The sequence below is a fragment of the Hippoglossus hippoglossus genome, chromosome 1 (assembly GCF_009819705.1).
Source record: "Hippoglossus hippoglossus isolate fHipHip1 chromosome 1, fHipHip1.pri, whole genome shotgun sequence".
NCBI classification, from domain to species: Eukaryota; Metazoa; Chordata; class Actinopteri; order Pleuronectiformes; family Pleuronectidae; genus Hippoglossus; species Hippoglossus hippoglossus.
The window spans coordinates 20667232-20690716 of record NC_047151.1 but is presented as its reverse complement, the minus strand read 5'-3'; the positions used below and the strand labels follow the sequence as shown (position 1 = coordinate 20690716).

The window sequence follows — 23485 nt, the reverse complement described above, 5'->3', positions numbered from 1 at the left end:
ATTACACGTCTCTGAAACAAGGCGGTGACAGCACAGCAGTGACACCTGGCTGGAGACCGAAATAATCATCCCGAGTGTTACCACTAAACAAGGAAACTCCCAGAATGTGTCTGCAGCTAAAATTAAAGAGCATTGGTGCATGAGAGGAGGCAGGAGCCCCCCTGTTACAGCCCGGGGGGGCCTTCCCCCTGACTCACGCTGAGAGGCTGAAACTAATGGTGCTGCTGCTCCGGGAAAAGCTGTCAGGCTGTAGTAGATGTTGATAAAACATGAATTATAGTGCAGTGTGGAGTAGTTCCTGGATTTTGTTTTCTATAAGAAAGAGACATCAGGTATTCATGTTGCTTTTTCAAATGCTTGGACCTGCAGATCTACCTTTGAGTTTATGACAGGATATATATCTACATAGTTAATTAATAAAACTAATCTAAAATAACAACAACTAAACCTGAACACATACCTCTGCCATGGCCCAACAGTCTCCTTATGGAACCACATTTAAATTCACCAGATCCAGATACATTTGGCTCTGCATCAAATTTCGCACATTCATAAATATCAGTCCCCTTAAAATGATGGATTTCTTTCAGCAAAATCCATGAATTATTCTCTGAGAAATCCAAAAAAATGTTGAAACACGACCTCAGAATCTCTCAATGTCGAAGAAATGAGGAAAAAAATCCTGGATTGGATCCAAACCTAAATTTTAAATGATTCCTCCTTGAGTCGTGCCGCACCCCTCCACCAAATTTCATTGTGATCAGTTGAGCAGTTTTGGGATTAACTTGTGAACAAACCAAAAAACAAACAGAAGAAAACAGAAGAATCTGAATGTTAGAAGATATTTTGAACTAAACTAATTACGTATTCTTGAGTGGAAAATATTAGACATTCAGTTGACCTCATATATTATTTCAAACCACTGTAATCATCATCATCATATTTAATTTCAGATTCTCTGGGATTTGGGCCAGCAGCAGCAGCAGCAGCATTTCTGTTGCTCTCCTGGTGCTGGGATTGGAGATGTGCTCTCAGTGACCCAGTTAGCGTCATGAACACGTTATGGCTTCTTCAGCTCGTAGAGAAAACCCTCATAGAAAGCCCCTCAGGATAACATCGATCCACTCACAGATCTTTTGTGCCAAATCCGACACACTTTCATCATGGGGCTGAGTGTTAATTACTATGTACTGATCATATTTTCAGATTGTGGAGTGGGGTAATTAGAAGCGGCCGGCGATCATAGCGTTGCCGTTTCACTCCAACGTAAGCCAGCCTCTGAAGCATGCTCTGGAGATTTGATATTTCTACACTCAAACTGTTTCGGTGCCGTTTTGTCACAATCGTCTGTTCTTCTCCCGTGTCTGTGCCTCCTCCCTCAACTCCAGCTCCCCGTTTTCCCTCCTATAAGCCTCCATTTTCTCTCTCTGTCCCGGTTGCTCCTTTCTCTGCTCAGTGATGATATCATAATGAGGCATAAGCCAGCGGCAGTGAGGTTATTAGAGTCTTGTGCTGGCCTCACTCTGCAGATATATTTCCCATGTAATTGTACGCAGCACCACTTATCCTCGCATTGTATTAGCCAGATAGCTGGAAGTGAAGCTCGTCCTCTCGATGGCCGCCCCGCTCCCTGTGGAATATGTGGCCTACATTTGTTTGTGGTGCAGCGTTGGGCTGTGTGAGCGTGTTCCCTTGTATCAAACACTTCCAGGTTTCTGCAACGGAACGCTTTTGTTTCTTCTGACAATTATCACTTTGTGGCTACGCACAGTTGCTTTTATTTGTCTGTTTCCTTTTTAGTGTCTGACCCACATTGATTGCTTCGAATTTAGCGCAGATGCACATGTCAGCTTTGTAAAAGTAAATAAATGTGAAAGGTGAAGGTTGGGGAAAAAGCACACACACACACACACACACACACACACACACACACACACACACACACACACACACACACACACACACACACACACACCACACACACACACACACACACACACAGAGGTCACCTTCCCTGGCTTCATTAGAGACTGCTTTATTATGGCTGACAGATGAGCCCATAAATCATAGGTCCCCTGGTGGAGCGAGGAGATCCAAAACAAACTGAGCGCCGATAAAACCGAAGCACAGAGAAAGCAGGAAGGGGAGAGGGAGGAATAGAAAGGTATACATCAATAAACTGTATTTATTAACAGTGTCTAACAATGGGATTCTTCCATCATACTGCATGAAGAATGAAGTTTTTCCCTGTGGACAAGATGAGCAGCTTTTGTTAAATCTCAGCCTCTTGTCACAGAGAGAAATTGGAAGGAAAGTCTGCATCGTGAGAGAAAAATGAAATGTTAAAGGAGACAGACGGACAGATTACCGCTTCAGATTTCTATTATATCCAAAGTGTGTAGGAGAGGATTCTGATAAAAACCCGGCAATTCAGCCCCAGACGAAGCACCACCTTGTGAAACTCATTACCACTGACCTAAGTGGTTTAGTTACAACACTGTCTGTGTCAAGAAAAGGTCTCTTCTCCCATCTCGTGCATTTAACAGAGCCAGATATCAACCTGAGGAGTTGGAAGAAAGCACAAACTTCAAATTAATGCAAAATGTTGATCCATAAATGTTGGATTTTCTCACCATATCAAATTAAAACATGACGATATGTCAATATTGTTCCTGTGTAACTTTTTATTTCTCACCTGTGTTAGTCTTTTCTTTTTACATTCACACTGTCTGATTGTCAACCTGTCAGTTATCTGTAAAGCACTTTGAATGGTACTAAGAGGTCATACCAATAAACCTTGAATTATTAATTGATTGATAAATGGTGTTTCTACACTGGCAGATTGTTCCATGCTGAAGTAATTTTGAAACTGTTTTTATATTTAATCATGTTATCGACCTTAAATCTATCAATCAATCAATCAATCAAATTTTATTTGTATAGCCCATATTCACAAATCACAATTTGTCTCATAGGGCTTCAACAGGGTGTGACATCCTCTGCCTTTAACCCTCAACAAGAGTCAGGAAAAACTACTTAAAAACCCTTTTAACAGGGTAAAAAGAACATAGAAACCTCAGAGAGAGCCACATGTGAGGGATCCCTCTCCCAGGACAGACAGAAGTGCAATAGATGTCAAGTGTAAAGGAGAACATCAAGATAAAGGTTTTAGCAGCATTGATAAGGGTAAACATTTTTAAGCATGACTGAAGGTCAGTGAATTGACGAATTATTGTCAGTAATGGTCGAGTATCTGATGAGAAATACTATATATCAGGCAGTCCTGCTGCAATCATAGTCTATGGTCAGCTGCCACCACGGTCGTGATCCACCATCAAGATCGGATGCCACTATAGTCCACAGTCATTGTCCACTGCCGCCATTAGGATCCATCATCAGCTGCCACCTCGATCGTGGTCCACCACCATTATCAGATGCCAACACGATAAAGGATCTGCCATTATTATCACGATCAGCCAGCACGATGCAGAATCCGCTATACTGGATCCACCATTACGATCTCTGATACGCGATCCATAGATCATAATCCACGATGTGGCCACAGCCGCGGCCCTGGATCTGCGGACGATAAGGCAAAGGGACTCCGGGGAAGAAGTCAAGTCAGTAACATGTATTGATGAGATATGAATTTCTTTGATGTGATAACAGTTGAGAAGAGGAAGGAGAAGCTGGAAAGAGAAGCTCCGAGTGTCATGTGTCTAGACATTTAATTGAAAAATATTGCAATAATCTTTTGAAATACCCACCCAGGGAAATGTAAACTCCCTGTTGATGAAATCCACAAGTTCATGGCATCACCTCATTGTACTTGATATTAGCTCAGAAACTGATAATCTCTGGTCATGTCCTCAAGCTGATTAAAGCCATTATCAGTAAATTTCATGCTGAGTATCGTTTATGACGGAGCTGTAAAAAGATATGTTCTGCTTACAGATGAGAAAACACTGCCTGTGCTCAGATGAGCAGCTCAAAGATTCAGCACTTGATTTCCAATCTGCCCAAAGAGGAAAACTACCTACAGAAGAAATACTAATTAAACCCTAACCCCACTTATAATATAGTGTATTGCACAATTTACTGTCCACCTTGATTACCACAGATGGTCCCTGATCGACTCTGGGTTGCACATATGGGTGTGTTTTACAATGGGCAGATTGGGACAGTGGTCACCTGCAGGCAAAACTAATGATGTGCTCTCAGTTGCAAAAAAATTGTTTCCCTTCATTTCATTGGGGAATTGTTTTTTATTATTTTCACCTCTGTTTTATTTCCTACACCATCTCTTTGTAATAGAGTCAACCCCATAAATTATATTGAGTTTTATTTTTGACGGCGATATGAAACGTTTATGCCGCGGTTGATAAGTAAAACAAGCTGATCTGTATGACAGGTCCAGAGTTTTTTCCTTCCATATCAATCAGTTCCTCTAAAAGATAATCCTTATGTCCCCTTTACTGTGACACCAGCGATATCAACACTCATTAACTTATCGTTATGATACTGTGTGATTTATGGCTCAGTCCCATCCATCCCGCTCCGGCTGGTGTGCTGCTCTTCCACGATCAGAGCGAGCTCAAGGTTCACGTGTGCTGTTAAAGTTCAGATGTGACTGGCTCTCCTCGTGTCCGTAGTAAGCTGCTGAGTTGTTGGACGAGCCGCAGTCTGGTGCGTCTCCTCCACAGCGACAGAAATGGATGTGGAGAAGGGCCGTCGTCAGTCCAAGGGTTTGAGCACCTTGGAAAAATGTTTGATATTTCTCTTTGTGGCCATGACCGGCGCCTGCATCGGCCTGGTGGTCATCTACTTCACGGATAAAGCCGATTCTTCCACTGATATAGAAGGTGAGAGTGTGTACTCAACAATCAACAATACTGTCAATATTGTTGATTTGATACCTGTTCGGTTAAATTGCTCACTTTTAACTGCATAATCCAACTCAGATCAGATCTTAAAATAATAAATTAAACTCAGTTGAACAATAATCTTTGGTCAAAAGACAATTCTTATACATGTACATGTACACAGTACATAGTACAGAATATTGTGATTGTAATCATTTCTCATGAAAAATAAGTAGTTGTGGGAAAATACTACAAAACAAGACAGTGAGAAATGTTGATATATAATCTGTTGAGCAACACTGAAATATTTGTGGTAATATTCAACCTGCAGTCTGATTTCATCTATGACAATGTCAGATGTCTGGAATACAGAAGGTGATTTGTTATAACTTTACTGGCAAATGATTACTGGCATATATATATATATATAATAAATCTGACCTTGTAGGATTGTGTATCTGATATGATGGTACTGACTACAGTCATGTTTTTCTTAGATTCAATTGTTGACCTTCCCACTTTTCCTCTAGCGCCATCATCAGGTCATTGTCCAATACTTCAAATAGCTGCTTAACTAGTGATATTCCCAATCAGCCTCAGTTGTTATTTGTGCTAAGCGCTATGCTAGACTGCCGTAGCATTTAGCTCAAAGTACCGATTGGCAGTATAATCTCACGGAACTGCTAGCTGTTGACTCTTAGTTTAGATTTTGGGGAACAAGAATCTATTCACATACAATTGAATAACAAAACAAAAATACAATGGAATAATACTAAAATTGTGTGATTCTGTGTCTGATCTGGTCGTCAGATGTGTTGGCACCAGTACAAGCTGCTGTTAAAACAAGGTTTATTTTGCAACGTTTCCTATAAAGTAATAATGTCGTCCATGGTCCTACATTTCCAGAGCTGCACTCGGGCTGTGGAGGTTCTCAGGAGCTGTCCGGAGAGTCGGGCACCTTCAGCAGCTGGAACTACCCCAACAGCTACGACAATGGCAAGAGCTGCACCTGGCACATCACAGTGGATCCTGACAAGGTGACATGGACCATCATTACAGTTCCTTCAAACCAGTGACCTCTTGCAATCGAACGTTACGATTTGTTCTTTAAACTGCTCAACGGCTTTATTGTAAGAGCAGAAAGAATATTTAGTGAGTGTAGAGTAGATGTTTCCATTATTCAAGGAGTGGTAGCGTATTTGGTTGATGACCCCTAATAACATTTACTCACTGTATTCCATGGACCAGCCCAATATAAGCAAGTCAATAGCGTATTTGTTCATCCAAGGATATGAAACAAGGCCTGAGCATGATGCTGTTTATGAATAGGCGAACAAAAAACTTTCCACTTTCACCTGACTTATACAAAATGTAGTTTTTAACAATTAGAAAGAAAACAGACAAGCGATATTGAGATACAATTAAAAGCATATTTTGGAAACAGAAATTGTACATCTAACAGCAACAATACCATGATCAAATTTACCACTTTTATCTTCATCATCCAAATAACTGTAATCTTCAAAGATTGACTATCAACATATATAATAACTAAATGGCAGAGGGGTATAAATATCAGAATTTTAAAAATGATTTTGTTATTTTTGAATATTTACAGTGTATGACACGAGAAGAAAGTGACTGTCAAAAATTATTTAAAATTGATCTTGGGTGATTTTCCTCGTTAAAACCACTTTCTGCACAGATGAAAAGAGTTCCGTCATGACTCAGATCTCAGACCTGATCCTTCACAGTAGAACGTATCAAGCCACAGTTGAGGACAGAGTCTGAGGCCAAAGCAGTGGAGGGCAGCTGGGATGAATGCAGCAGCAGCGTTTGCAGACAGATGGCCGCCTTGTCTCCTCCATTTTCCTCCGCTCTTCTCCCCACACCGACAGGAGGAAAACAAAACCCTTGATGCCTCTGTCTTTTTTTTTTGCACGACTGCCTTCCTGCTCCTCTCCCTGCGTCTCTGCAGGTGTCTGTCTTTCCTTTGCCTTCCTCTGTCTGCAATGTATCTGTCTCAAATCTAAGAGAGAGAAATGGAACACCTCTGCATGTCTCTGTTGCAGGTGATCCACGTGTGGTTTGAGGGGTTTTCTTTGGAGGAGACGATGCTCTGCACGAGCGACTTCGTCACACTGAGAGACTCTCTGGGAATCATTGGTAAAAACCTCACCTTCACTGAAACCTTCAAACGGAGGAAAAGACATAGATTAAGATAGATAGATAGATAGATAGATAGATAGATAGATAGATAGAGTAGAAGCAAGTATAACATGCACATACCAGCTCCCTCCTCTAAGGGATTGAACTTAGTTGACATGCCCAAATCAGTCCATCCAGCCACGGGCAGACTCCCGCTGGTCCACTGCACACTGCTCCACTTAACACACTCTCCAACCAGACTGCAGGGCTTACAGCAGTGTACTTACTTCACAAACATGCTGCTTTTCAAGTTGTTTGGATGATTTTTTTATAATGTGTGCCACATCTTGGGTTCTCTACTGCTGCCTTAGAAGCAACTTAACCAGTGGCCGGCCTGACCTAAGTACTGAAGGCAAGCACACTTGGGAAAAATGTGTTAAGACTCGATTCGATTCGGAAAAGACTTGGACTAAAAGAAATGTAAAATGATTCTAAATGACGCAGCCACACCACTTTATGTGTCTTCATACATATTTTGCATCTCTTTGTAGTCTTCTTTGTGTCCCTTTGTGTTAATTTGATTGACTTTACAACAAGAAATATTCAGATTCTACCACCAACTAACTTTCAACTTCTGGCTCTGGCTCAGGAGGTAGAGGGTCGTCCAATAACCAAAAGGTCGTTCGTTCGACCTCTGGCAAAGTAGAAAAGCTTTCATTCCAAAGTGTCCTTGGGCAAGATACCGAGCCCCCAAGTGTGCCGTATAGTAGTGCTGTGTGAATGCATGTGTGAATGGATTAATGCGACTTCTACTGCACAGCGTTCTGAGTGGTCGATTTAAACATAGTCCATCAGCTCCACCTCTGTAATGAACGGCCTCTGTGTTTTCTCTAATTTCCAGTTTGCTCAATTAGCTCTTCTTTTAATTGCACCTCTCTTTGTGCACCATTTCTGTGGCGTTTGTAGGTAAATACTGTGGCTACACCAAACCACAGCCGGTGGTGTCACTGACAAACCGCCTGACGGTCTACTTCGACACCAATGACAGAAAGACAGACCAAGGATTCAAGGCTCATTACAAAGCCGTGGCTCCAGAGCTCGCAGCCGGTAAGATGATAACTGCAAATCCATTTTAGCAAGAAAATTGCGGTGGACTCCGACATAATGCCGGAGGTCTGTCTCAGAGTACATGATTGACCTAGAAAGGGAGTGTTGTCCGGGGACGGGTGCTGGATGAAGAGGGGGCTACGATAAGGGAAATGAAAATAGGGTGGGTGTGAGTGGAGGGTGAGGGGATATATTGCAGGTATCCTTGTGGAGCTGAAGTGTTTTTTCATCCCTGCTGCTAGAAATAGCCGGAGCCGGTGGCTTTCTCCAAGGTGACCAGGGGGATCTGATGACCCCTCACTTCCCTGAGAAGAACTACCTGAACGCAGCTTTATACCAGGTACTGCAACACACATGAGCAGCTCACGTGTGGCTGCGACATGGGGACAGTTATTCACAAGGAGGTTTTCAACATCAGATGAAGCATCACTGACCTTTATCTAAGGATGTTCGGTTGATGTATGTCATGCGTTACCATTATTTCCATTATTTGTGTATTCATATTACAGCAGATCACATGTATATATCTAGAAGGAGGAACCCAATGATTTTTCTCACCTGACTCTAAAGTTCCCCTCGGTTTTAATGAAGCATTTTTCTTAGTTTTGAGTTCTGTCATAATTTCCAGACAGCTCTTTTCATCTGTTTTATCACCAAGGTTTTTTTTTCTTATTATTTTTGTACTTTCTAACGTCAACTTTGATGCTGTTTTCAGCTAAAAGCGCTGATAAAAATATACGTTACCTGCCCAGCACCTAAAAACAGACAGAACCAGTTAGCAATCAGGTTTAGCAGCCAAATAGCCGCATATTTCTCTCAGGATTCGGTGGAGTCCAAATGCAGAGCTACAATAAAAAAAATACTGCCATTTTATTGTTTCGTTTTACTGTCATTGTTAACATTAGTATAATTTCCAAACGCAGCAGAAAGCTCTTTTCATCTGTTTTATCGATGAGGTTCAGCAGTTAAAAAGCCTGATATTTCTCTCAGGATAATCTGTTCGCAGTGGGTGTGGTCATTTGCTGTCTTTAACTGTGATTTAATGGGAATATTCTATGTGAAAATCTGTCTGTGCTGGTAGAATTCATTGGGATGAGTGTGTTTGTGCTGTGCTTGTGTGTTGATCAGTGGAAGATCACAGTGCCTGAGGGCGAAAGGGTCCGACTGACATTTACCTCCTTCGACCTGGTCCCTGAGGCCTGTGCAGACTTCGTTCAGGTCTATGACGGCCACAAGGCTGGCTCTTCTTTAATGGGTAAGCAAGACAAGTGCATCAGAGGAACAGGGAAAATAAACTACTTCCAAATAGTCTTCATACACTGTGCGTGATGAGGAAGAGGGTGTTTGAAACAGTTTATTTCAAAGCTGGATGTGTAATTATACAGCAAAGGAAAATGTGAGGATTCAGAGCAGACTGTGGGCTTTGTTCCACATTAACAATGTCAACTATGTGGGGCCATGAATAAAAGATGAGCTCAATTAAAAGTTTGAGGAGTTACTTAATAGACCGAGCTTCTGGAGTCTATTTTAAACTTAATTAATTTAGATCTGTCTGCAAAGACTGAATCTTTAAAGTGGCATGGCTGATCTATTGTATTACTGTCAATTATCTAAACAAGAACATGGGTTTGGTTTCACAAAAATACAAATGATCAAAAGAGGAAAATAAATATCGGAATTGTGTCTATTTTATCAGTCAAACAAATATAAATTAGATGTTAAAATTGTTTTTATATTCATTGTGTTATTAAAAATAATGTAATGCCAGTTTAAAAAAAAGACCACATACTTTAAACTATATCTCAAATACTGTCTTTATGACAAAGACCACACCTATGCTGCCTTATCTTTAAATAATATTCATTTACCATCTGTCTATCTTTCAAAGTCATGTGTACAGCACCGTTCACATGCAATTCAAAGCTTTATAGCTAAATGATAAGCAGATTATAGTATAATTATAAACCCAATAATCATAACAGTAGAGTACATGAAAGACTAAATCGTTGCACATAGATATGAGGTTGCAATACAGGAAATAGGAGCAGGATTTAGAAAGAGAGGGACATGTGTCGCCACTCCACCTTGAAATTACACCCCCGTGTTTAAAAGTGAAATTTGAGGATGAAGTTGTCATTGTGCAAACCTCTGTGAATGTTTGTCAACGTTTAGCATGAACTTTATCCTCCATTAAAGGTAAATACTGTGGAGGAAAGATGCCGAAGCCGGTGGAGTCCAGCAGCAACACGATGGTGGTCCGCTTCAAATCCGACAACACTTGGACTTCAAAAGGATTCAAAGCTACTTACACAAAGTCCAGTCTTCCACCTGTTGTAGTTCCCACCACAACAAAACCCACACCCACAGCTACACCCAGACCCACCACAGCACGACCCACCACAGCACGACCCACCACAGCACGACCCACTCCACCTCCTACATCCTCAGGTACGTTTTCTCCCCAAACCGACTTTTCCCTTTCATCTTCTCCCTCATTTCCTTAAAATAATCCAGTAAACGTGGATCTTACTCATTATCCTATTCCACAGGTCGGCTCACTTTTTCAGGCATCTTACCTTCTCCTGCATGTCTCCATTTTGATTTCATTAAAAATATGTAACATCAGATATAACTGCCTCACTAAAAGTAAACGTATCAAGGTCCATGCAGATGAACCAGCTGTCTTTGGTGCTTGTATCTCCCAAATTGTTGTTTCTCAGTAATTGAAAAACAAAAGATTTTCATAAACAAGTGAACACAGCTTTGATACCTTTCATTTGTACAGAGTTTCAGTTTGGTTTCAAAAAATCTAAAAAAGTGTCAAATTTCATTGTTAGAATAAATATGTTAATAAATGATATAATAGTTTTTTATAGTTCATTTAACACAACTTCAGTCAGATTTTAAAATTAGTTTTATTTTTTTGCTTAGAAATTTTTGACGGGATCCATAGTTTGTAATGTTGTGTTTATGTCTTAAGCTTAATTCCTTATGGTCTTAAATAGTATTTAATTTAACTTGATTGTACCTGTAACCTGAACTTGTCAAACCCAGTGTGAAATATGCAGATTTAAAGGTTCAGTGTGTAGAATTTAGTGACATCTAGTGGTGAAGTTTCATGTTGCAGGTGAATACCCCTCACCTCCCCCTTCGGTTGTCGTAAAAACTCAAAAGGTTTAGTTTGTCCAGTTTGGGCTACTGAAAAAAAACATGGCTGCCTCCATAGAGAGGACCCGCTCCAGATGTAAATATTAAGTATTTAAATATAAAGGGTTTATATTTTATAAAGGGCATTCGAGGGTAAAGAAAACAACAATTAAATTTAGAGTGAAAACCTCACTAGCATTATTTTATATTAAATTTCTGCCAATAGATCCCTTTCACCTAAATCTTACACACCGAACCTTTAAGGTTTTGTCTCAAAATTGACCATTTCATTATCAGTGTTCCCACATTATCTTTGAGGTTTGTTACCTCAGCTTGTTTTTCACCTCACATCCCAGTAATGCCTCCAGCTGCGGTTCTCTGTGCACAGACAGCTCTAATCAGGTGACAGCTATTGAATAAGGATGAATGCAGGTTGCTCTGTGCGTAGGCGTGGGGAGATCCCCCCTGAGGCTTGACTATACAATGGTGTGTTAGCTACAGACTGGTTCTCTCCAGTGGTCAGTGAAGGTACAAACTACTGGACTTGTGCATGGGGCAGTTTTGTATCAAAGCAAACTGGTCCGAAAAATCCACACACACAGAAAACATTTAAATCTAGCCTCCCGTCTTCTAACAACACAATTTGCATTATGAGTTTTGAATATGATAAAAGAAAGACAGAAAAGATCTTTTTTTATGTTACGTCTTCTATTGTTATTGGGCAGGAGTAAACTCTGGGCGCAGAGGAGTGATCCAGTCCCCAGGTTTCCCAAATCCATATCCTGCTCATCAGAACAGCTCGTGGAAGATATCCGTGTCCAAAGGACTGCTGGTCAAACTGCAGTTCACTGACCTGGCCATCACAGGAGAGCCTGGACAATGCAAAGAGGACAAACTGGTCATCTCAGACGATTACAGTGTTCTGGGTGAGCCACAACCTAAACGTTCACTCTTGTACACTACTGCTTATTTTTGTTAGATACATTTTATTCAGATTTGTTAAAGCCTTTAACTTGCTGTCTGACTCCTGAACACATTTTAAGATAATCTCAGAATATCATCACTGTATCTGCTCCATCAGTCAGGTCACATACAGTTCAGCTCAGAATCCACAGCCTGCTGTAAAACTGCAGGGCAGCTGATATAGGTTTATTTATTGCTGAGTTCTCAAGGACTGAAGGGCTGAGGTGCAGGTGCACGCTCAGGGAGAAACAAATAACAAGGCGTCCTTACAAATAAAAACTTGAATTCATGAGCAACTAGAAAAGCAGGGCCCGACAGTCCCATTATGAAACCACATTTAAATTCACTCGATCCAGATTTTTATTTGGATCTACACCAATTTGCGCACATTCATAAATATCAGCCCCCATCATCATGTACCATGAATTATTTTCTGAGAACTCAACAGAAAAGTTTAAAACACCTCGCAATGTTGAAGACATTTTTTTTTTTAAAAGACCACAAAACAAATTTGCTAAGTTTTAGGAAATGTTCTTCTTTAAAATAAGAACTTCCATAAGGTTAGTGGACCTTCATCATGGTTACACTAGTAAACACATGGGTAAGGTCTGTGAATGATGAAAAACAACAATGAAGACCAGTGTTTTGTCAATCCATCCATCCCTTCTCCAAATAGAGACTTTGTCACTGTATAATAATCTCATTCTTCAAATGAATAAGATGGGAACACCCACTCGCACAGTTTTATTTTACCATATTGTATTTTAGTGTTTAAATGCATCTTTGAATCTTCATCCCTCGCTCAACTCTCCTCACCCCCTCCCTCCCCTCATTTCCAGGCACACACTGCGGCCACATCCTCCCCCCAGTGGTGGTCAGTGCCAGCGAAACAATATCTGTCACCTTCCAGTCCGACAGTCGCCTCACAGACCGAGGATTCTCCGCCAAGTGGGAGGCTGTGTATCCTGAGGATATCACAGGTACAGAGGACTGACACACACACACACACACACACACACACACACACACACACACACACACACACACACACACACACACACACACACACACACACACACACACACACACTCAGCACCGTGTTCAGATGAACCATAAAACATCTTGCTCCTCTTACATATATTTCTAAAAGCAGAAACATTGTTGCATAAGAAGTGTGAACTGTGCCTGAGCATAGATCAGAGTACAGTTTGAAGCATAAAGATAAAACTACCTTTATCTGTTTCTTTATCATCACTATCAGGCCAGAGGGAGACTTGACCTAACATGTGAGAATAGCAATATAACAAAGGGGAAATACTCTCTTACAAGTAAAAGTCCTGCTTTGTACTTAGATAGAGATAATCAGCAAAAATCTAAAGACAAAAACAGAATAAAAAAGGAAAACTCAGCCCCCTGAAAAACAGAAACACAGCACAGAATATATACAAACACAATAGCCACAGTCCCAATTAAACTAATTGTGTTCAAAATAGCCTTTCTTAAAAGAAAAAAAACAAAGGTTTATATCCATATTACAGCATTTTTTTAACAAAAAAAAGCGAAATGATACACGTATAGCATTGGACTTAATAAATTAATGTTTACCCAGAAATAATTTCAGTCGGCTACAGTGTCCTGCATCTTGTCGAACACACCTCATCTTATATTTACATTTTTATCATGGTGAGATTGTACATTTTACTCCTGAAGACTCTCTCTTATCACAGTCAGATACTGTATCTTGTCCAAACTTATCTGTTCCGACCGTTCATCTTGTGCAGCATCTCGATCACTCTCTCTTCCTGTTCCAGAAATCCAGGGCTGTGGCGTTTCTTCCAAAGTGGAAACCGGTGTCATCAAGTCCCAGAACTGGCCTATGAACTACAAGGCCAACTCTGAGTGCATGTGGAACATCGCTCTGCCTCAGAGGAAAAATATCACTCTGACGTTCACTGACTTTGACCTAGAAGCCAAAGATTTCATCTCGTCCAAATGCTTCGACAACATCGTAGTGTACGACCTCGATGGTGCCACCAATGAGCTGATTCAGAAGCACGGTGAGTTGGTTCGCCTGAATTATGGTCAGTTGCCTCAAAATCAAAATCAAAAATCGAATAGATTAAATTAAACAAATTTAAGGTTTTAGCTGTATCATTTCCAGGATCAGTGTAACAGAGAAGGATAGATCCTCTGTATCTGTGTTCCAGGTCCTTTCTGTGGGACCACATTGCCTCAAACCATTCAGACAAGGGGCAACAGGCTGGTGGTTCGTTTCCACTCAGACTTGTTCACTGAGGCCAAAGGCTTCAGGGCGCACTGGAGTACAAACCCCAGTCTGCCTGCTCCCACTGAGCCACCTGCTCAGCCCAACCCCTGGGACAAGATCACCATAGGTAAAGTATCAATCAATCAACTGGTTAGTTGAATGACACAAAGTTGTTTTAGTAGAGAGAGTAGAGAAGAAAAAAAGGGCCTCACTGGCTGGTTCCAACTTCCTTAAAACTTTACTCGTCCTAAATATGACCAGATTTCATACATTTGCAATTTACGATAGTGTAGCTGAGTGTTCATGTTTTCTGCTTTGCCGTTTATGTGCCATAAGAGATATAAATATCCATAATAAGAGATATAAAGGATATATTTTTATTACATGTGTGATGCAGCTTTACATTTAGTATTTTGGATTCCTTGATTTACACATCTCTGCAGCTCATGTTAGGAGAGCAGTGTTGTCCTGTCACCAGACCAACAGTAGCAGAGGCCTGCCTTTTCTTTATGTAATTCATGCATCCTCTCTTCCTCACTCCTCATTCACACTCACCTCCCCCATATCCTCCTTGCTCCTCCTCCCAGATGTGCACAAGATGATTTGGTGTGCAGGGAATATAACGTATTCTCCCGGCTGTCACCCGATTCCCATTCTTCACCTCTGCGATGAGCCCCTGGCGGCTCAGGCCTCTGTCGAGCCAATTGCTGAAATAGAGCTTGCAGTGTCTGTTTTTTTTTCCCTCACCCAGGCTCTGACCAGAGGTGGAGAAGAGATAATATAAGAAAATGTAGGATGCAGATGTCTTATGTTGGATGACAGATAGAAATGTATATCTTTATTCATGTGATGTCAAGTAGTTTGAGTCCAATTCAGGACCTATTGTGTGTGACAACCAAAAACCTGGCGTGATTAGAAAATGATGCTTAGAAAAATACAAACGAGAGCAGCAGAGGCAAGGACTGAGAATACGAGCTCTTTTTATCTGTTAGCTGCAGATTCATATTGTATATTCAGGCTTTGTTTAAACAAACACTAACCGCAAACAAATGTACACGTGATCAGACAACCAGCTGTTTGACAGTGGTCTCCATCTCATTTCCCAGACTGGCCCGTTACATGTGGCAAACCGGCCATCCCTCCTACTGTTATGTCTCGCATCGTGAACGGAGAGCCAGCCAAAGCTCACTCATGGCCCTGGCAGGTGTCCATGCAGGTGAGACTCTTCCCTCATGAACAATGAACAGTCACATGAAGATAGAAACGATTACATCCAAGTACGGAGGGGCAGGGCCAGGGGCAGCCTCAGCGGAAATCTGATTGGTGTGTGTGTGTGTGTGTGTGTGTGTGTGTGTGTGTGTGTGTGTGTGTGTGTGTGTGTGTGTGTGTGTGTGTGTGTGTTTCAGGTGTGGCCTGCCAGTCGTCCAGAACCTACATTCTTCCACACCTGTGGTGGAACAATCATCCATAAGAACTGGGTTCTCACGGCAGCCCACTGCTTCATAAAGTAAATGCTCCGTTTCACCATCTTCACATCAATGCATGTAGAACTAGAGCTCGTACCTCTAGAACAGTCTCCTTATGAAATCACATTTAAGTCCACTAGATCCAGATTTGTATCAGAATCTGCACCAAATTGCACACACTCATAAATATCAGTCCCCTAAATATTCCAGATTTTTTTCCTATAAATGACAGAATATCCCATCAACTGATTCATTATGATGCAGTTGCTGTAAACTGTGAGTCATTGTGATTGATCCCTCTGCTGATTCCCTGTCCAGCTATGCCGATGAGCTGCAGCGTTGGCGGATGTGCCTCGGCAAACACAACCTGACCTACACAGAGCCGAGCGAACGCTGCTTCAATGTGTCGGGCATCTATCGCCACGAGGGCTTCAAGTATCCCACGGTGCCCACGGTGGAGTTTGACATCGCCCTGGTCAGGCTGGACGGGGAGGCGGTGGCCAGCAGTGAGATCTCGTACGCTTGCCTTCCCTCCGAGGAAGAGGTCCTGCCCGAGAACAAGATGTGCTACGCCACCGGCTGGGGAGATGAGACCGGTGAGGTTTGAGGTTAACATTTGTATGGTTATATTTCTAAATAAATAAAACTACCTTTTTTATTATTACTTATAACTTTACCTTTTATATTTTATTCCTTGAGATGATACAGTAATACACCACCCCAGGAGACACCTGCCATGAAATAGTTTTACAGATTGCACACCCTCTACGGGACTTACTGTGTAAATTACCTCCAGTGTTTATGCTCCTCAGGGAATCAAACTTAAGTTCTTTCCCTTTTTCAGGCGATTCACTTAATGCTAAAGTTGCGGAGGCCCTTAACCAGGTGGCCTTGCCCGTCGTGCCGTACGACACCTGCAAGCGGATGGATTACTGGTGGTTCCAGGTCAAGAGCTCCATGATCTGCTGCGGTTACACCCTGCCTGATGAGCTCAAGTCTGTCTGCCAGGTAACGTAAGACAACACATAGATAACACTTGTTGCATAGCATTCAGATTTCACCTTGAAAAATGCTGATGGGGTTTTTGATGCCGTTTCATGACTTTGGCTTACAGGGAGATTCAGGTGGTCCTCTCGTGTGCCAGGATACCGCTGGCGGCCCTTGGGAAATTCACGGTATCACCAGTTTCGGCCCAATTGGATGCATCATGAATAAGAAACCCTCTGTGTTCACTCGCTCCTCCGCCTACCTCCCCTGGATCCAAAATGCCATCCGCAGAGACATGTACAATAAACACAGTACGAATCCAGCTGCTCTGAAATGACCCACTTTGCTCAAAAACTAAATATGGCACAAGTCAGATGTTTTTTTTCTCTCACTGGTTTTCACCCTCTGTCCTCCTTGTGTAGCATCTGGCTGTGGAGGGGCAAAGGACTTGACTGGCACAGGTGGCACCATTTCCTCTATGGGTTACCCTGGCACCTACAGCAACAAAGCCCACTGCCAGTGGAACATCCGGGCGCCTGCCGGCAAATTGGTCCACCTCCATTTCCACAATTTCTCCCTGGAGGAGAGTCCGCTGTGCTTGAATGACAAAGTCAGCCTCTCGGACCGATTAGGAACCCTCGGTATGTGACTGTTTTCTTTTTACTCTCCAGCTGATAACGATTTTTTCTCATTTGATAAGATTTTTATTTTGTGTAAATGTCATCTCACAATAAAGTGTCAGACTCATAGCTCCAATGAGAGATGACAGGAGATGACTGCCAACAGACCTGACAGCCATTTATAACAGATGGAGGTCAAGACAATTATCTCCCGAGGCAGGTCCAGAAAAACATGTCCACATATCAAGACACCAACAAGCATTAACTAGAAAAATATAGGATAGGATATGAGTAAGATAAGATAAGATAAAACGTCCTTTATTAGTCCCACAATTTGCAGTGTTACAGCAGCAAGAGTCAAAAGGACATCAGCAAGTAATAAGTAACATGCAATACTTAAGGTTAAGGAATATAAGAAATATATAGAGAACAAAAACAGACGAAACAGATTAAGAAAGAACGAAAAAGGACAAAGTTAGAGAGAAAAGGGAGTGAGCGAGAGCTGCTGCAACGGCCACTAGGGAGGCGCCATTTTACTATAATAATTATAACTCTGCTAAGGAATCCACAAAATACAAATGCATATCTTCACATTTATTTAAGTCAACTCAATATTTAAGATCAAATAATCAATTAGAAATATCTTTTTCACGATCTCTCTATTAAGAATGTGAAAAAATGTATTACAAAATAATGACTCGGCAAACATTTTAATAATAAAAATATCTGTCAAGGTTATATGACAACCACAATGTGAAGATTCATTAAATGTTGGTCAGACCAGGACTTGTTGATGTTCACCTCTCCTCAGGCACCTTCTGCAGCCATGTGCCCCCCAAAGACCTGGTGAGCGATGGAGAAACCCTTCACATCTCCTTCTCCTCCAACGACAAGGTGGTGGACACGGGCTTCATGGCCACCTGGACAGCAGTGGACCCCACAGTGGGTAAGACAGGAGGAAAAAGTGCAGGACACTGAGGGAATAACCTCCGGGCAAAAATGAACCTTTTGTTCTCTCCTACACACACAGCTCCTTGTGGAGGAAGCTTCAGCAGTGCTCAGGGTGAAATCACCTCTCCTAACTGGCCCGGTCACTACCAGGCCCAGTCTGTGTGCACGTGGCGTATCACCATTCCTTCAGCGAAGAGTGTCCATGTAGCCTTCACTCACTTCGAGCTGCAGGCCATAAACGCTTTAGGAAACTGTGTGGACTATGTGGAGGTCTTCAGTGGAGAAAGCATGGCATCGTCAGGTTTGTGCTTAAGCTTCAATTATGTCCATTTCTAAGTATTTTCTGTCCAGGTCCGTGTAATCATTGTCTGAGATGTTGCTTTCAGTTTGCTGTAGAAACAGTGATGCAGAAACTTTTGATATTTCTCTGTTCTGCAGGACGATTCTGTGGCTTCAGCCCTCCATCCACCATGACCATCCCCGGCAACGTGGTCGTCATTCGCTTCCTTAGTAACGGAGCTAATCAACAGCAGGGTTTCCGTGCTTACTGGACCACAGACCCCAGTGTTATCCCAACATTACCTCCTCCACCTCCCAACCCATGGGACAATATCACAATCAGTAAGTGTTGGACTGGTCCATCTCACAGCAGCCCTGTGTCTCTGATGTGGGTTGTGTGTTCTCATGTGGCGGTTCACTGTTTCTACATGTTTTTTGTTTTAGATCACTTCATATAAAATAAACAGCTGCAGGATCTGTATCCACCAGGAACTATAACTGTACCTGTGATAGGACAGTTTCACCTGTTTTTATTTGACACTTCTGCTTTTATTAGCCCCTAGTCAAATTAAAAAACTGGATTGGCACTCAGAAGAGCCCATCAGCCTCCTTGACCTCTTAAAACCCACTGGGCAGCATGAAATCATCATTTTGAAGCAGGGGCCTAGCTGGTCAAATGCAGGATTTTAAGGAGTTAAATTCAATCAAGCTGCATCAAATTGCACAAACTCATAGATATCAGGTCCCTAATTGGCCTGATATTTTTCATCAAGATCTATGAATTATTCACTGTGAAAATGGTTAAAAATGTCAAAGAAGCCTCCCTAACTTGCATTGTTAATGAAAGTGATTTGAATAAAAGTAATGGCTTCTTCCGTGACCCATACCACATCCTTATACCAATTTTTTTAGTAATCCGTCCAGTATTTCTTCCATAAACTTGCTTACAAACGAACCAACCATTATTCTATTTGATATATTATGTATAGATAACTGAATTCTACCTTTTCTCTTGCCAGGCTGGCCGAAAGACTGTGGAAACCCAGCGGTGAAACCCAACACAGCGACAGCCAGGGTGGTCAATGGGGTAGAGGCGGTCCCACACTCCTGGCCCTGGCAAGTCTCCATGCAGGTACCGTCGACTCCTGCATCTCTGGGTGCCTGAAGAGCGATAAAGAAGATATTTTATTTAATAAAAATGTATTTCTCTCTTTCCGTAGGCTACAATAGTGCCTCCCATACCTTACATGCACGGCTGTGGAGGCTCTTTGATCCACGAGGAGTGGGTCCTGACGGCTGCTCACTGTTTCATGAAGTAAGATACAAAGACCTACAGTACATGCCATTTTAAAAAAACCTGCTGTTCTTTGAAGCAGCTAAAATTGATATTTTTATTGTAATAATGAATCATGACAAAGCTTTGTTACAAGTTGCAGCTCATTATTTAGCTGTCTGGTCGGTCTTAGCGCAGATATTTCCCTCAGGAGGAGGTAGAGACCAAAAACTGAGCAAAATAAAGAACTTGCATTTGTCCGGTGACCAGATGTCTAAATAAGCATATTCTTACTAACAATTTAACATCAACATAAATGGGGATGTGTTAGGACTGGTTTCTGCTGCCCCCAGCTGACAAAAAATGGTAATTGAAGGTTTAAAAGCTGCAGCTCAGTGAAACACTTGTTTTCATTCATTTTTGTACAGTAGCCAAAAGTAAAAAAGTCAAACAAGTTCTGATTTTCTCCTTCACCTTCGCTCCAGGCCACTGAATATACCCTCCCAATGGCGCATGTGTCTCGGGAAGCACCACATGAACTCCTCCATGGATGTTCCCTCAGCGCAGAAGTGCTACATGGTGGACGGTATCATCCGGCACAAGGGCTTTGTCTACGAGCAGGATAAAAGCGACATCACCAATGACATCGCCCTGGTGCATTTGGCTGAGCCTGTCAATATGACTAAGGAGATCAGCCCCGTTTGTCTGCCCGAACCTGGGGTTGTGATGCCCGCCGGAAGGTCCTGCATTGTCACCGGATGGGGAGACGAGAAAGGTAGAAGCGATCGCACACATTTCCTTTTCCTGTAAAGGAACTGTAGTTATAACGCAACTGCAATAATAATGTTAATTGTAGAAGTAGGTGCTAAAGCAGCACTATTTAAGTTTTACTGAGCTACAGTGCCCTCTGCAGCCAAAAATGGTGATTACATTTGCTGGGCTCAGTGTACTGGTGGTTTTAATGTAGAGAAAAAACTAAATGCATCAATGTGTTGACCAGAGCTCTGACTTCGTAGTCCCACTCCCTGAACTGAAACTGAATGGTGAATATTACCCATGATCCCCCAGCTTCCTGAACCAGAAGGGCTGCCGCTTTAACGTATACACCAAAGTCGGCTTAGAATTCTAAAAGTTTCCTTGTTGAAAATTTAATATTTTTTGAGTCTTTGTAACTTATCTACACTTCAGCATTGCTGTTGAACTTGCTGGGCCTGATTCTGGATATTGAAGCAAATATCAGAGTGTCTTAAAGTTTTGTTGTTCACAGGACGCAAATTGGATTGAACTGTAAATGTCAGTTTTTTTCTCTTGTTTCTCAGGTTCAATGTTTCCCCAAGTGGCTAAGAAGCTGAATCAAGCCCCACTTCCTATCGTTGACTTCCAGACCTGCAGTAAACCTGCTTACTGGTCGGACACCCTCAGACCCTCCATGATCTGTGCTGGGTACGAGTCTCCAGATGAGCTGAAGTCAGCCTGTCAGGTGAGAGGACACATTCAGAACAAAACTGACACACAAAAGACTTGTTTGCTGAAATTCCCATCATGCTTTTCCTTATATAAACGAGCTGGCCTCTAATGATTGTGTTGTCCGTTATGTAACTATACTGTTTTGTTTGTGACCAGTCAGCCTTGATTGCAAATGGCTGCCCAGTATTCAGACATAATTGGACAAGAGAACACGGGAACATTATTTGTTTGACATCATGAGCAGCCATGCAAGCGAGGACAAGGACACGAGGAGGATTAGAAATTTAGAAAAACACTTCAGAAGAAGCACCGATGGGGTTTTTCTGTAGAGCTTTAGGAAACACAACATTGACATTTGCCTTGTAGAAGAAGTTACCCTTCTGCGAAGAATTAAAGACACAATATGATGAATCAAATCTCTGTACTTTATGAAACCCAAGCATGGTTGTTCTCTGGAAGGACTTTCAGGTGACATCCACACCACTACATGTTCGTTTGAAAACGTATAAACTCTGCTACGGATTCGTCTGATGGCCCCACTACTCTGGCGTTTTAGAGCCATTAATTCTGAGACGTTTATCCAAACTGCTGACCCCGCTTTAGTTTGAAAACTCTGGGGCTGCGTTTTCGTCTGGATGTGCACTAATGGAGAAGTTTGGAAACTATGACATAGACACAACCAGTGTAGAACACAACATGGAGGATCAATAACAAGCGTTGCTGACCCTGTTGTCTTTGCTAACAGCTGGTGTGCTTATACTGGCGACACATGTGTAGGACCCCAGCAATAGCCTATAGCACATATACTGTATGTCTTCCCATTACACCTATTTGCACATGCCCAGTGTTCGCGAGGTCACGTGACATGCATTTTGAGGCGTTTTAGTATGGACGTGGAATAAAACTGACAACAAATCCAAAACGATTGTGTGGACAGAGATCGTTTGAGTTTTAAAACGTTGTTTGGTGACCTCATGACAACATTGAATCCATCAGGCGAAGATCCAAGTATTAATCAATCCTTCTTCAGTCCATTGACTCTCATCAAACCACCTCTCAGCTTAAAACACAGGAAATCACGTAGGCATCACATCAATACGTTAATAACTTAAATCTGAAATGCTCATCAGAAAAATCTGCCTGGATATTTTACCTCTACAAATCAGGCACAAAGATGACTCCAGCGGTGGTCAGTTTCAAATGTCCCCATCTTCTTACCTGTGCAGTAAATCTTTTGCTGTTTTCCTGCAGGGCGACTCTGGGGGTCCTTTCGTCTGCACGGCCGCTGGAGCCAACACCACCTGGGAGGTTCACGGCATCGTCAGCTTCGGACCACAGGGCTGTATCAAAGACAAGAAACCGTCTGTATTCACCCGCGTGTCTGCTTTCAGTGACTGGATCAATGACAACATCAAGAAGTTTATATATGACAGCAAAGTATAATATTATCGTTTAATAAAGATTTAAACCTCTTTTACTTTTGTATGCTTCTCCAGACCATGTACCTCTTCCCTTAAGATCCACCTTTAAGTATTACTCTTTGCTGCACACTGCGAAGTATCATGCTTATTGATAGGGATTCACTATAACTCGTTCTCTGAGGAGGTGTCAGAAAAACTCAAGTTGAATATTATATCTGATATTTCTCATATTTTAAAAGTTTACAGGTAAAAGAAAGAAAAACATCATGAGGAATTAAATTTGTTGACAAATATCGCAATAGGTTTTGTGTATAACTAACTGAAACTATACATTTTCCAATGCGCTTCTTTTGTTCTATTCCTGTAATTTTTAATGTTTATATGTGAATTGTTATGATGGTTGTATGAGTTAAACTTATGAAGAATATGTGGGTAATTACATTGTAATAACCATTAAAATAACAACTAATAAAGTGAGAACTGGTTTAAAATAATTTTCCAGCAATTTTAATAATTCATGAGTTTGTG

General features: G+C 41.8%; 1 protein-coding gene across 1 annotated transcript; it reads left to right on the top strand.

The window, feature by feature from the left end:
* Positions 1–4789: 4789 nt before the first annotated feature.
* zgc:154142 (uncharacterized protein LOC555481 homolog) lies at positions 4790–23436 on the top strand. The gene is made up of 25 exons (XM_034586400.1): positions 4790–4862; positions 5769–5899; positions 6935–7028; positions 7977–8117; positions 8360–8457; positions 9246–9372; positions 10314–10565; positions 11990–12190; positions 13067–13207; positions 14039–14284; positions 14435–14620; positions 15600–15709; positions 15900–16000; positions 16278–16555; positions 16804–16967; positions 17074–17257; positions 17369–17587; positions 18378–18512; positions 18597–18818; positions 18956–19138; positions 19816–19928; positions 20017–20111; positions 20555–20844; positions 21389–21549; positions 22788–23436. The coding sequence occupies exons 1-25, from the start codon at positions 4790–4792 to the stop codon at positions 22977–22979; spliced, it is 4137 nt and encodes a 1378-aa protein (XP_034442291.1). The 3' UTR covers positions 22980–23436.
* Positions 23437–23485: the final 49 nt, after the last annotated feature.